This window comes from Ambystoma mexicanum, chromosome 2q (assembly GCF_040938575.1).
Source record: "Ambystoma mexicanum isolate Mex_15411 chromosome 2q, UKY_AmexF1_1, whole genome shotgun sequence".
In the NCBI taxonomy this organism is placed as follows: domain Eukaryota; kingdom Metazoa; phylum Chordata; class Amphibia; order Caudata; family Ambystomatidae; genus Ambystoma; species Ambystoma mexicanum.
Window position 1 is genome coordinate 1,317,679,609 of NC_090924.1, and position 13,996 is coordinate 1,317,693,604.

The window sequence follows — 13,996 nt, forward strand, 5'->3', positions numbered from 1 at the left end:
CTTCTGGAAATACCACTGCCTGACACCTAGTTGCCTTTTGTGTTCCTCTGGCGCTGCTTGGGACTTATCAGGCACTCGTGCTTCCTCCACGATTGTCTTGCGCTTTTGAAATACAACTCCCTGTAGTATTGTAGTCCATCGCACATTTAGTTAATTATCAGGCGCGTCAGCGTCCGAGCATTCCGGGACCAGCTAGTCCGTGCTGGTCTGCGATAGAATTCGTTCTATCCCACCGACATATTGCATGTCCACCCCAGTTAACCAGCCAGTTGTGGTTGTAAAGGCGGTGAACACTAGGAAACAGGTCCCTCACAAAGGTATGACTGCATGCCCCGTCCATCAATAAATATTGCGCCAAACTAATTTAGAGAGCACAGTACTGTGTACATAAAATTAATTGACTACCAGCATTGACATGGCGGAAGCTCCCGGCTCATGTAGGTACAAATAATTGCCACCTTGTTTAGGAACCATGCCGGGTCCTACATCGTGCCTGAGTGTCAGCCTATGCCCAGCCACCTCTAGCACACACTTTGCGCGTGAATCAGAGGTGGAGAGGGATATCCTGAACATCGAGGATACCCTGCTTTGCCAACAAAAAGACTTACAGGTGACTACTGAACCCCGGTTAGAACAGGATAACGTTAGGGCAGGATCCCTTACATTAGACCTTCTCAACACAAGGCCCCTGGTCAAACACACTTTCGATGTGTACGACTACATCATAGAAAATAATGTTGGCATAATGTGCCTTACGGAAACCTGGCTTCTGGACTCACATGGTTCTGTAATAGAATAGGTGACCCCGCCGGGCTATCTCTTCTTCGAGAGGAACCGAGTTACAGGCCATGAGGGTGGTGTAGCTATTATTTGTAAAGAAAATCTAGGCATGTATGAGGCCAAAGGGGTTTGTGAAGGATGTGAAAAACTACTACTGGCAGATATTGCCGGGTCTATGAGAAACCTGATGTCTAATACTACTGATCTAGACCCTCGCGACCTTCTAGCAAAAAGCTATAATACGCACTTAGAATTATTGCTAGACAGGATTGTCCTGATTAATCTTAGGATTGTTAGAGAATGCCCTAACAATCAGAAGTGGTTTACTCCTGAATTCATCCAGCTTAAACACAAGAAAAGGCAGGCTGATCACAACTGGCTTGAAGATAAAGTACAAAAGAATAAAGAGGAGTAGAAACTCAGGGAGAAAGAATACAAATGCAAGATACCAGGAACAAAACAAAATCAGTATAATGATCAAATAACTAGAGCCACTAATGAAACCAAAGAGCTGTTGAAACTATTCATGACTTGGGACAAGCCTAATGTCTTGAATCATAACATCAATCCGGATAAAGAGGACTGTGCTAGGGTTCAAAAGGCTTTCACAGACAAAATTGCATGTGCGAGAATACGTAACGATCTGGAAAAATTGAATGACCCAGATATCCCAAATATTATGGGAAGAAGGGAACAAATAGTGGTAAACCCCTTATGCAGTTTGGAAGAAAGGAACAAAAGCTACAGACACCCCTTCCCACCAGCTGTCCAGGAGATCTGTTACTGTCTAAACTTATTTTTAGATTAGAATATCACAACATTTTTGGACCATACTTACGAAGGTTCATCAATGCCTCCTTCGCTCATTGCTATGTTCCTACAGCTATCAAAGACGTAGTGATCATCCCTCTTCTAAAGAAGAAAGGGCTAGATCCGAAGGGCCCCTCTAACTTGAGGCCTATAACTAATACCCCTTTTCTTCTTAAGATCATTGATAAGGTGACTACCATGCAAATGCAATCACATGTGGAATTTTCAGGCCTCCTTCATAAGAAACAGTCTGGCTTTCGGTGCGCCCATGGGACCGAAAGTGCCCAATTAGTTCTTCAAACTCATATGCCCTCAGCCCTAGAAAGGAGTGGTTCAGGACTGCTGATTCTTCTCAATTTATTTGTATTTGTATTTGTATTTGTATTTGTATTTGATTTATTTATAGAGCGCAACCTTGCCCTGAGGCATCTGGGCAAATAGTTACAAGAAGGTGGTTACAGGCAGGCATGACCTGTTCCCCCAAAGGAACAGTCTTAACAAAGGTGATACAGTAAGAACTTAAAGACAGAACTTAAATCAAGGGTGCAGGTTACACATAGTTGCTTCAGAGACATATATGGGTACTAAAAGCTTATGTAAGGGATGCAAATTAGAAGGAGAGGTAGAGGGAGCCTACAGAATTAAAAAGGAGTAGGACGTGCTAATGTAGTTAAAGGTGAGCGCCTATGGTGAAGATGTGGTAGGCTCATGAAGCTTGTGAAGCCAGAGTGTGGTTTTGGTCTTGAAGGAGGGGAACGTGGGTTCTGATCTGAGAGTAGAAGGGGTGGTGTTCCAGACTTATGCTGCAAGGACTGGGAAGCTTAATCCCCCAGCAGACTGCAGCTTAAATCTAGGTATAGAAAGTGTGTTGACATAGGCTGATCTCAGCAGTCTTTTCGCGACATGCTGCGAGAAGCGGCAAGTCAGATAAACTGTTGCCAGGTTGTTCTGAGCCTTGTATGTTAAGGCTAGGGTTTTAAGAGAAATTTGCTGCACAACGGGGAGCCAATGAAGGTTGTGCCTGATGTCAGAGATGTGAGATCTTCTAGGGATGTTAAGGGCCGCCCTAATGCCATTGTTTTGTGTAACTTGTAACTTGTCAATGTTTTTTTGACTGGTCCCTAGGTAGAGAGCTTTACAATAGTCTATTTTCGCCATGATTAGAGTTCTAGCTAGTTCTCAGTGCAGTTCTCAGTGTTCAGGAAGGGTCTACAGGCTGTGATAAGTTTACAAGTATATGCCGACGCAGACGCTAAGGCATTTGTTTGTCTAGTTAGAGACAGAGTTGCGTCTAGATAAATGCCTAGAGTTTTTGCTGCGTTCGACACTTTAATGATGTTGCCGTCTATAGTGAATGATTTGTAGGCTAGGTCAAGTTTGGCCAATTTGGAATGCGATCCAAGGATGAGTAGCTCCATTTTCTCATCATTGAGGCAGCGCCCATGATAAGCCATCCAGGCCTGGATGATTGAGTAGACGTCATTCAGTGCCTTTGCGTCAAGAGCAAAGTCACCAGAAATAGGGATGAGTATCTGGGTGTCATCAGAGTAGTTGGTGTATGAGACAGTCAGATAGTCAAGAATGTCAAAGAGTGGCTTGGTGAACACATTGTATAATGTGGGAGAGATGCAAGATCCTTGAGGGACTCCACAAAGGACAGGGACAGGTTCTGCAGCGGCTAGAGGAGAGAAGACCCTCATAGTTCTATTTGCTAAAAAGGAACTAATACAAGACTATGCTGAGAAGTGCGCAGCAGGTTTGAGATGGTGGCAGAGAATTTTATGATCGACCAAGTCGAATGCCATTGACAGGTCGAGTAGGAGGAGGAGTGCCAACTTGCCCTTATCGTTTAGGTCATCAACTTGAGTTTTTAGGTCAATCAGGGCAGTTTCTGTGCCATGTCTGGGGCGGAAGCCAGATTGACGGAGAGCAAGTAATTGGTTTGATTCAAGATAGTCCTGAATTTGCAAGTATGCAGCGCAGTCCAGAATTTCTAGAAGGTATGGTACCGTGGTAATAGACATATAGTTGGCAGGGTTGCTTGGGTCAAGGGAGGGTTTTTTCAGCAGCTTTCGATCTTCTAGGCCATAATATGGGGCTTCTCCAGAGATGCCGTGACATGGATGGAATCATTTCTCGATGGTCGAAAGTCCAGGATCCACTGAGGAGATACCTCATCCGATTCTGAACCCGTTGTCTGTGGTCTCCAGCAAGAGGCATGTCTATCTCCATCTCGCTTCAATATCTATATCCAGCCATATCTTATTATATATAAGAAGGCATATAGGAATAGGAATTAACTTCATTTCAGATCGGGATCAACCATTACATCAATTGTATTAATATAAAAAAGGTAAATACCAACATATATAAAATGCTAAAATTCAACACAGGCCACAAGAGACAATCAATCATAAATATAAAAGTTCAAAAAGAATCAATTACATGTGCAAAACTCAGCAGAATCTCATTTATTCTTGTTGACGTTTTGTATAGGAAATGATATATGTTAATGTTTATGTTGTGTGAGAAACCTAAAGGTGTCTCACTGACTAGTCCCCGGGGATCAGGGATCTGCCATCCAGGTGGCCAGGACACAGCCATCGCTATTGGATCCAGTTCCTGGGGGTGGAACAATGCGGGAGGATCACCTGAATGAGAGGTCCTCGGGGAGAGGAAGTGGGACACCGACGAGTGAGACACGGTACACCCCCTTCCATATAACAACTCTTCCCCATCCTACCCCCATAGGATATTAAGAAGTTCTACCCCCCACATCCCTTTTCAGCACAAACCCATTCCTACACCAAAACAGACAATGGACCAACACAATGGTCAGGCAGAGTCAGGCAATTGATAATAACCACACACACCTGACGGCCCTTTCACTTCCCCACAAGGTGGAGCATGAGAGCACACTACGAGCAAGGCAGGCCACACGACGGGTCAGCTATTCCAGGATGGCAGTTTAAGAGGAGGAGAAAGACGGCTAGAACCGAAAGTATAACAAGGAGAAAAATGCCCTTGCCCTTTCCGACCCAGACCCGCCAAGCCTCTGTCAACGGAATTATAAGACCGGGAATAACAACCAGCACATGGTGTAGCAGATGTCAACCGTGCACAGAGCCCTCCTACACTGATAACTAAGGCAGGGAGAGACGCTTGCTACCGCAGTATCGTCCTTGACTCTAGGGACAAGAAACCCAAGTGGTTGATCACAGCCAGTGAGTCAGAGGGAGAACCGATAGTAAAGCGAACTCTGTTAAGCTAAGGTTGAAAATGGTAACGTAAAATGAGTTAAAGAACAACGACCGTTTATGTTGTAGAACTGTTAAAACCGCAGGGGAAGACCAGCTGCAGTTTGGTCCAGCGCCACGTGGCCGCTCAATCGAAAGATTCTGCTTGGTCCCCTTTTGTTAAAACTACAAATACCAGAGAGCCACAGGAGAGCCTGTCGTAAGAGGTCAAAGTGGTCATACAAGAGTCGAGTAAAACCCCTTGTATAGTCGAAAGTCTTTGAACCACAACTTAAAGGGACTAGTGGCTTTAAAAGAAAACCTTACTGGGGGCTAAAATACGGACTTGAGTAAAGTGAATAGAAGCTAAGGCAAATGTGAACCCGACTGAGGGAGCCCTACAAAACAGGGTCAAGCATGATAACCCTGGGAGCATTGTGTTGACAAGGAGTGAACCCGACTGAGGGATGACCACAGTGAAAGATTGTTTAAAAGGTAATTGAGGCTCGTGAATAGAACAGGTGAAATCTTTTGAGTAAAAAGCTGCAGTGAAACCGACAGATGGAGGCTAACATTCGATAATGGTCTGAGCCTGGAAGAGGGGCGTCCATGGGTGAAAATTCATCACCCAATGTACATACGGAAAGGAACTTTATTTTGGTATTTTTTAACACATTAGGCCCTTGGAGGCAAAAGACTTTGGGTAAAGAGACATGCCCACCGCAGATCCTAATATCGCTGAGAAGAACAAGAGCCTTGTGCTGGAAAAGCCAAGTTGTGTGCTGTGCTCAAGAGGTCCACCTTGTCCCGTGCTAAAAACGTGGGGAGGGGAGATCTCGCTATATCATCCTGACATTTCATTTTTGTGAACACTTCTTTCTTTTCTTGTGAACACTATCCCACACTATTTTTGTAACTTAGCTATAGGGTCTGGCAATCGTTTTTTTTTTTTTTAGTAGAGGTCCTTTTATTTCACAAGACACAACTAGTACTGCCTTATTATTATTTGATGGTTGAAGCTGCTCCCATCTTAGATTTAGGTTTAGATTATGCATTTTTCTCATCCATTTATAGAGATTAATAAACACCCTTTCACTGTGATCACTTGTGTCTGTCTTTACTGTTGCTACCATGAGTTCCTTACAGTTGATATCTCGTGAGACACAATTTCTCTGTATTATGTGTGAAAATTACCCCAGGTGTCTTTGAGTTATGGGGTACACCCATCTATTCGTTTTTTGGTCACTGTTTGTAGTAAGCCTTTCAATATGGAACACTGTACCATTCAGTGCTATGTTCACAGGACGTTTACCTTTTAATTGTGCATGCCACTTTATCGGAGTAGAGTCCTTCCAGCACTGGTTCGTATACTGCCTCCACTATCTGCAAAAGAAATAGTTTTAAGCAAATCAAAGACACACTGTGAATTAACCATGACTCTTTTGAATAAAAACTGACACAAATTGCATTCATAAAATTAATGGATTTGCAGTGTGCCTCAAGAGAGTAACTACCTTGCAGGGGGATCACAGAAAAGCAGTTGTGGTGGTATGTGGTCTGACTGAAAGGCAAATTCTGATGCCTGTGAATTTGTCTTGGTTAAGGAGCATGACTGAGTGCAAGTCCATGTGACCGCTCTTCTTTCCCACAATTCTGATCCATTGCTACATATTGTGGCAGTGGATCACAGCTTCTATGTTAAGACCGAGGCTTGTATTATGCTTCTCACACTATAATATCACAGAACAGCATCAACCTTTAAACAATAACTATTCAATGTGGGTAGGGGATAGGCGGGGAGTTGGTTAGGGGAAATGGGAGAGAGCCAGTACCAGTATTCTGTAGTCCTGACACACATGGTGCTCCAATATGCAGAACAAATACGAGGATGTAGAAACAGCTACAGAGACCAATGAAACACGTATATGATGGCAGGTAGTATTAAAGTAATGACCTGGAATATTCGAGAAGAGGCATAGAATTAATACATACCTTCGTAGACATAAGATAGGAATGGTCCTATTGCAGGAGACGCACCTAAATAAAACTAGACAAGACAATATTGCTAAAATATGGGGCGGCCTAGTAGTGGGATCCACATACTCTGCATATGCCAGAGGGGTCCTCATGTGGGTGGCCCAGACAGTCCCACTTAAGATAATTACATAAGACTGACAATGAAGGCAAGATGGTAGTAATTCACAGGACACTGGAAAATAGAGAAATATGCATAGGGAACACGTATGCACCCAATCATGACGCCACAACAATTTTCCGGTCCCTGTACACAAGGTTAGGGCTCTATAGAGATGGGGTCATATTATGGGGAGGCGACTTCAATTGCACACTAAATAAAAAAATGGATAGATCAGATGAACACCCTCCTACAATCCTTTAAGCTGGTGGATATATGGAGGACAATTCACCCAGAAGCCAGGGACAACTCACACCATTCCACCCCACACAAAGTGCACACAAGATTGGATAACCTATTTACGAGGGAGGAACACATGAGGGAATTTCAGGAGGCTGAATATAAAGCAAAGGTATGGTCTGATCATGCCCGTTGGAAATTAAGTAGGTTATAGCGCACCAAGACCACCAATACCAACTTGGCAACTCTGGAGTGAGGCCCTGCTAGATTCAGCTTTTACAGAACATGTGAGGAAACACGCAGAGGAATTTTTCAAAATGAATGAACGAAGCATTAAATCCAGGGGTATGATATGTTAGACATTCAAAGTGGTGAGCAGGGGTGAGATGACATACCAAGCAGGGGATACGCAAGGCCATCACTTCAGAATTAAACAGAATAGAACAAGAACTGGCAGAGGTGCAGAGAAAGAACTGCGTGGGGCAGGACCAACTAAATGTAGAAATAAAATGGGGACACGAGTGTCTGATCCAGTGGGACTGACCAGGCAAATTCAGCTATGCGAAACAAATAGAGAAAACACATGCACAGGAGGACAAACCAGGCAGATTTCTAGCCTGCTTATACAAGAAGAATGGAAAACACCAATACACTTCATCCAGAATAAGGATGGCAGCATGAGCAACACTCAGTTGGGGGTGAACAAAGCGTTTAATGAATATTATAGAGAGCTGTACGACGATACCTGGGTAGAGCATAACAGGGATCTGCAAGAAGCATTAGACCTTATAACCTTACCCCACTTAAAGACACAGACACAGAACACACACGTTAGATGAACCCATTACACCAGAAGAGGTGACGGCTATAACAAGAGTGCTGCCCTCAGGCAAAGCACTGGGCATGGATGGGCTGCCCGGTGAATACTATAAGGAATACGCGGACACCCTTGCACCGGTCTTGACGAGAGTATACAATGAGACATTCGAAACAGGAGCACTCTCAAAGTATGAGGGAAGTAGTGATAATTCCTCTACCTAAGCCAAATAAATAAACTTTTGATTGCGGCTCTTATAGGCCCCTGTCCCTACTGAATCAGGACAGAAAAACCCTTACTGAACTACAAGCGAATCGTCTCAGGAGAGTAATAAATGAGCTCATACACCCTGCCCAAATGGCATATGTTCCAGATAGGAACATTTCTTGGAACCTACGGAGGTTACACCACGTCATAAGTAGCACGGAAGGCAAGGAGGGGAACAGTGCGGTTGCCTCGCTAGATGCAATTAAGGCATTCGATTCAGTCCATTGGGATTGGCTATATGCGACAATGGTAAAATTAGGCTTTGGGCCAAATTACATGCAATGGGTAAAACTGGTTTATACTAAGCCAATGGCTAGGGTTAGAAAAGGGAGCATATTCTCTGATAGATGGGAGTTACAAAAAGGCACCAGGAAAGGCTGCCCATTATCCCAAATGCTCTATATTATGGCAATGGAACTGATAGCGACATTCCTGAGGGAAAAATACCAGGAAGCAGAATCAGAATAAATGGGGTGTACCATATAGTGTCAATGTATGCAGATGACACGTTACTGTATTTGCATAACCCGGAGGAGAACCTACAACATGTATTAGAGGTACTAGACAACTTCAGCAGGCTGCCAGGAATCACAATTAACTAGACTAAATCCTGTCTATTTCCACTAGCCGAGTTAGCAGTAGCAAACAGAGGCGAGCTGCCAACACTACCACTCCCATGGGAAAGAAACGCCTTCCGGTAACTGGGGAAGGACATCTATCATAACCCACAACAAGAACACACGCATAACACCATAAAAGCGATGGAAGGGTTGGTAAAATCATCGAAATTCTGGGGGAGTGTACCGCTGTCGTGATGGGAAGAGCAGCAGTATTAAAAATGGTGGCGCTGCCAAGGATGCTGCATTGCTTTGGTAACGTTCCATACAACATCCCAAAACAATTCTTTATAAGTCTTGAAAGCGAGTGCAGAAGTTTTCTATTGCAAAGTGGCAGACACAGAGTCGGACTCAGCACTCTGCAGAGACGGTATGAGAAAGGGGGACTGAGAATTACCTCGCCAGATGCAGTATGTGGTAGTCTGGCTAGCGGACGACCCTACAGTCGACCAGCAGTATTACAATCAGCAATACAACATCGACACCTGAAAGACTTGGTATGGGTGGTCCCACCAGAACCACATGGATAGCCACAGCTAGTGAAGCAGGGCATGCAAATCTGGTGTAGAACTTGAAAAAACTTCAATATCACCACAGATACCCCTAGCAGCAGTAATGTCGGAAAATAGAGGGCTGAGGGCCAGTGTGCAGATACATTGGGAGACGTATGGGATTATTACCATTGGGGACCTTCGGGGGGAGGGTGCATTATTACAATTTCAAGAACTGCAGGAAATAACCGGGGTACATGGGGGGCAACACCGACTACACCATTCAATAGTGAAAACAATCAAGTGCTGATAGCCATCGATAGGGGGGAACACAATAGGCTGGGAAGAGGTGGAAACAATAATAAATATCTCAGAGGGAGGGCACACCACATCAAGGCTGTACCATGTGTTAATAGAACACCACTCCAGAGGGGAACTGTGAACCAAAGCGAGATGGGAATCAGAACTGGGCAAGACCTTTATAGACAATGAATGGCTGAGGGTGTCTACCTACAACAAAAAGGTCTCTAGAAATGCAAGATTGCAATTACTATAACTGTATGTAATACAGAGCGCTTACCCTACTCTGGAAGTTATAGCTGGTTTTAAGGGAGCAAATAGTCAGAGTTGTCCTAAATGTAAGGTTATAATCGTGGGAATGGTACACATGTTTTGGGAATGCAACATCATAAAAAGGTTTCGGTGCAACATTGCACATAAGGTGCCCAAAGGAGGCACAGATTTAGATGTCCAATCCCTGGAGGCAGGCTTACTGGGTCTTTTTCGGAGGGGCAAGAATGGTAAAGCACTTGGGGAAACTCAAAGGCCTAATATATGTGTTGGCAAAACACTGCATATTCATGAACTGGAAATCCGGGACGGGTCGTAAGTGGAGAGGTGGTGGAGGGTCTTGCAAACATGGACAATAGCAGAGACAGGAGTATGGAATCATGCGATTAGCGAACGAAAACAAGTTGGAAATGGGGGATACTAGACCATCACGAGATAATCGGATATGACTTGACTGTGCGACACTGTATGTATTCACATGTTTGTTACTACATAAAAGAATACATGGAATTTAAAAGGAAAACAAACAAAAAGACGATTCAATGATGAACCAGGAAAACTACCCTTCTCATAGTCCTTATGAAGAGTTGCTTAAAATGTTACGTGGGGTCTCGAACCAATCCCTTGACAATTAAAACACATCTGAAGTGTGCACCCGTCCTCTTTCTTTGATGCTCAGGGGACAGTTAAATATGTCTCTGGCATGTCTACCTAATCTGCCTGACTGTATTTTGTATTTGGTTAGTTACATAGCGCTCGTTCCCCATCTGTATGGCCTCAATGCGCTTTGTGGTTGGAATGCCCTCGTTGACCGTAGTCAATGTGCTGGAGGTTCTAAGAGCTTTAGATTAGGAGATGCATGTGTGCATTTTTGATGGTCTAGGACTTAGGTGGCTTTCTAGGCTCGACTAAGCAGCCTAAAAAAGGTCAGGCATGTGGGTGGGCACTGTTGGTGGTTTGCGATAGAGTGCTATTGTTGAAAGAGTTGATGTGTGGCCAGCTATACCCAATTTCTTTGGTTGGTAGTCGCTGTATGCTAGTGGCAGAGGTGTTGAGGTGCGTCAAATGTTTTAGTGTGGACAGCTATATGCGCTGCTAGACCGGATGTGCATAGCCATAGCTGCATTCTACAGTGCATGGATGCTTGGCCGTGCCTGCGGCCTGTGTCCACCGACGTGGTGTAAGGTATATGTACCGTAGGCTTCAGTGTTGTTCGGCTGCAGCAATCTTTGTCCAGTGTGGACGGCACGGTCTCATTATTCGTGGTCTCTCTGGTGAGAGAGTCTGAGCGGTGAGGGCGAGTGAATTTATTGCGGTGTGTGTGCCACAGTGAGCGCTGCTGGCTTCCCTGGTGTATGTGTCAGGTTGGAAAGTTGTTGTTCATGGGATGGTAGTTTGTCAAGGTGAGCCGCTGCAAATGCTGCTGGCCTCTGTCTTGTAACTGGTGTAATGGGATGTTGGGTTTAGCAGTATAGTTTAGAGAGGGGAGGATTCACGAGGATCTTGGGAAGAGGCAGGATTTTACGGCCTTTCAGAATTTCAGGTGATTTTCAGTGTTGCGAATGAATAAGGGTAGGTAGTTCCAGATGATTGGCGCTTGGACAGAGAATGAGGATCCACCCAGCCTGGAGGAGTTGTGAGGTTCCTTGAGGGCAGGTAGGGAAGGATTATGTCTCGCAGGAATTCCAGACCTTTGTTGTGGATGGTGCGGTGAGTGATGCACATGGCTTTAAAGGTAGTGTGTCGACCAATTGTGTCCCATCTAGTGTAGGGCTGATGTGTTCTCTGGCAGGTAGGTTAATGAGCAGGCGTGCTGCCGCATTTTGGATTCTTTGGAGTTTCTTTAGTTGAGATTCCAGAGCGCCTAGGTAGAGGCACTTTGCGTAATCTAGGCGGGACAGGATGATGGACTTGATGGCTGAAAAACAGTGGGGATAGGTGAGGTAAGGGAAGATTCGCCTGAGAATCCGTAGATGGAAGAAGCAGGTTTTAGATACGGTAGTGGTGTGTTGGGCGATTGTAAGTGATCCGGCTGCGGCTGATTTTGCCACGGCCGGAATGTTCGCATGAGAAAGGTGCGAACTACCAAACGTTTGCACCTTTCTCATGTGAACACACTTACAGACTACGGCGGCTGCAGGGGTTTCCCCCGCAACCTCCGCTCACTATACTGTAAAGTATAGTGAGCGGATTGTTGAGGGGGAAACCCCTGCAGCCCCTGTTTTTTTTTTTTGCGGGTGTGCTGCGGAGGTGTCCCACGCAACACCCCGCTCACTATGCCACACTGTATAGTGGGCGGGGAGTTGAGGGGGACACCCCCGCAGCCCCTGCAGTCTTTTTTTTTTTTTTTTACTTACCTACAATGCTACCACAAAAGGTTCAAACTTTTGGTGTTCAACCTTTGGTGGTAGCTTTTTTCGGTCGTTTTGTACGGCCGGACCTTTTTTTCGGTCCGATCGTACAAAACCGTGTTGGACGAGGGATAAGTCAGAGTCCAATGCGCATCCAAGGTTTTTTACCACGTTTGCAATTGCTGGTGTTTGTCCAAGGGATTGAGGGCACAGAATCGGTTGTGAGAGGAGGGCTCTTTTCCCACAAACTAGGATTTCAGTTTTCCCTGGGTTGAGGATGAGGTGGCTGGTCATCATCCAGTGGTCAATATCCGAGAGGCATGACGACAGGTTCAGACTGCAGGAGCCTTGGGATTTTAAGGATGATCTGGGTGTCGTCTGCGTAGTTGTAGCAGGTAAGATTTTATGAGCGGATGATTGCGGGCAGGGGTTTAAGGTACAGGTTGAAGATTAGGGGCGATAGGGATGTTCTTTGTGGGACACCTTTTCTTACTGATTGTGATGAGGATGTGATGTGAACTGATGGAGGTTCATGATTTGAAGTCGATTTGAGATAAAAGAGGAGATCCATAAGAGGGCTGTGTTTCTGATTCCTAGTGTTTGTAACCGGTCTAGTAGGATAGTGTGATTGATGGTATCGAAGGTTACAGAGAGGTCCAGTAAGATAAGTACAGAGCAACCTTCTCCGTCGGCTGTTCTTTTTAGGTCATCCCAGAAGGAGACTAGGGAAGATTCTGTTCCTCTGAGTGGCCTGAAACCTGATTGTGCAGGGTCTAGGAGGTTGTTGGCTTCGGCTAAATGGCCGAATTGTTTGTATGCCGGGCATTCCATGATTTTGGCGATGAAACATGTGTTAGATATTGGGCGATAGTTCTGGGGAAGGAGTGGGTCGAGTGTAGTTTTTTTGAGGATGGTTTTGATGTAGGAGGTTTTTTAGGGCTTCCGGGAAAGATGGTGATGTGAGTTAGTTGTTGCAGATTGTGCGTTGAGGACTGTGCATGCGATACTACCTGCTAGGATGTTTTTGAGAAGTGAGGGTGGATGTTAGGGAGAATTCTCATCTCCGTGCTAACTCCCCTCAACCCCAGAGACCCCCAGCTCTCTTGCGAGACGAACTCGGCCGGAAGACCCTCCCCAACTGGCTGTGCCAGGGGTTGAGAGATCCGTAGTCGAGTGCAATGTCTGTAAGCCGGCCAAAAGCTCCAAGAGTCTCCCGAGCATCCTCCCGAAGCAGGACGACCCAGGCTTGAGTCACCCCACCAGAGGGCTGGACCCAAGGAGTGAAAGAAGCCCAACCGGCGTCCAAGATCCGTGGATTACTGGTAGGGGCAGAGAACTACCGGCAGGCCTGATCTGCCGGTAGTTAAAGCTCCTGCAGGCAGATTTTTCACTGAAGCACTGGCACCTGTTCCCATTCCCATGGAGTCTTATGGGAATGGGAACTTACTGTTCTGCTGCCGCCTGTAATATCCAGGTCTTTGGGACCACCGCAACTCTTTCTCATCCCTTCCCCAATCAACACCGTCACAGGTCTGTTCTTTCTTGTGATATGAATAATAATACAAATTATTTGGTGATTTATATAATGCTTCATATGATATGGCATTTATAACACGCCTGTACACAAGTGTTTCTAGGAGCAACAAGGCAGGGGGGAAAAGAGAGGAAGTACAACACAACTAT

General features: G+C 45.3%; 1 protein-coding gene across 1 annotated transcript in view; it reads right to left on the minus strand.

Annotated features, from left to right (window-relative positions):
• NEK10 (NIMA related kinase 10) overlaps positions 1–13,996 on the minus strand; it is a 2,768,076-nt gene that overhangs the window by 1,215,738 nt on the left and 1,538,342 nt on the right. Inside the window, exon 25 of the mRNA XM_069648774.1 lies at positions 6,139–6,209. Within this exon, the coding sequence (XP_069504875.1) occupies positions 6,139–6,209 (71 nt within the window). The remainder of the gene's footprint in view (positions 1–6,138; positions 6,210–13,996) is intronic.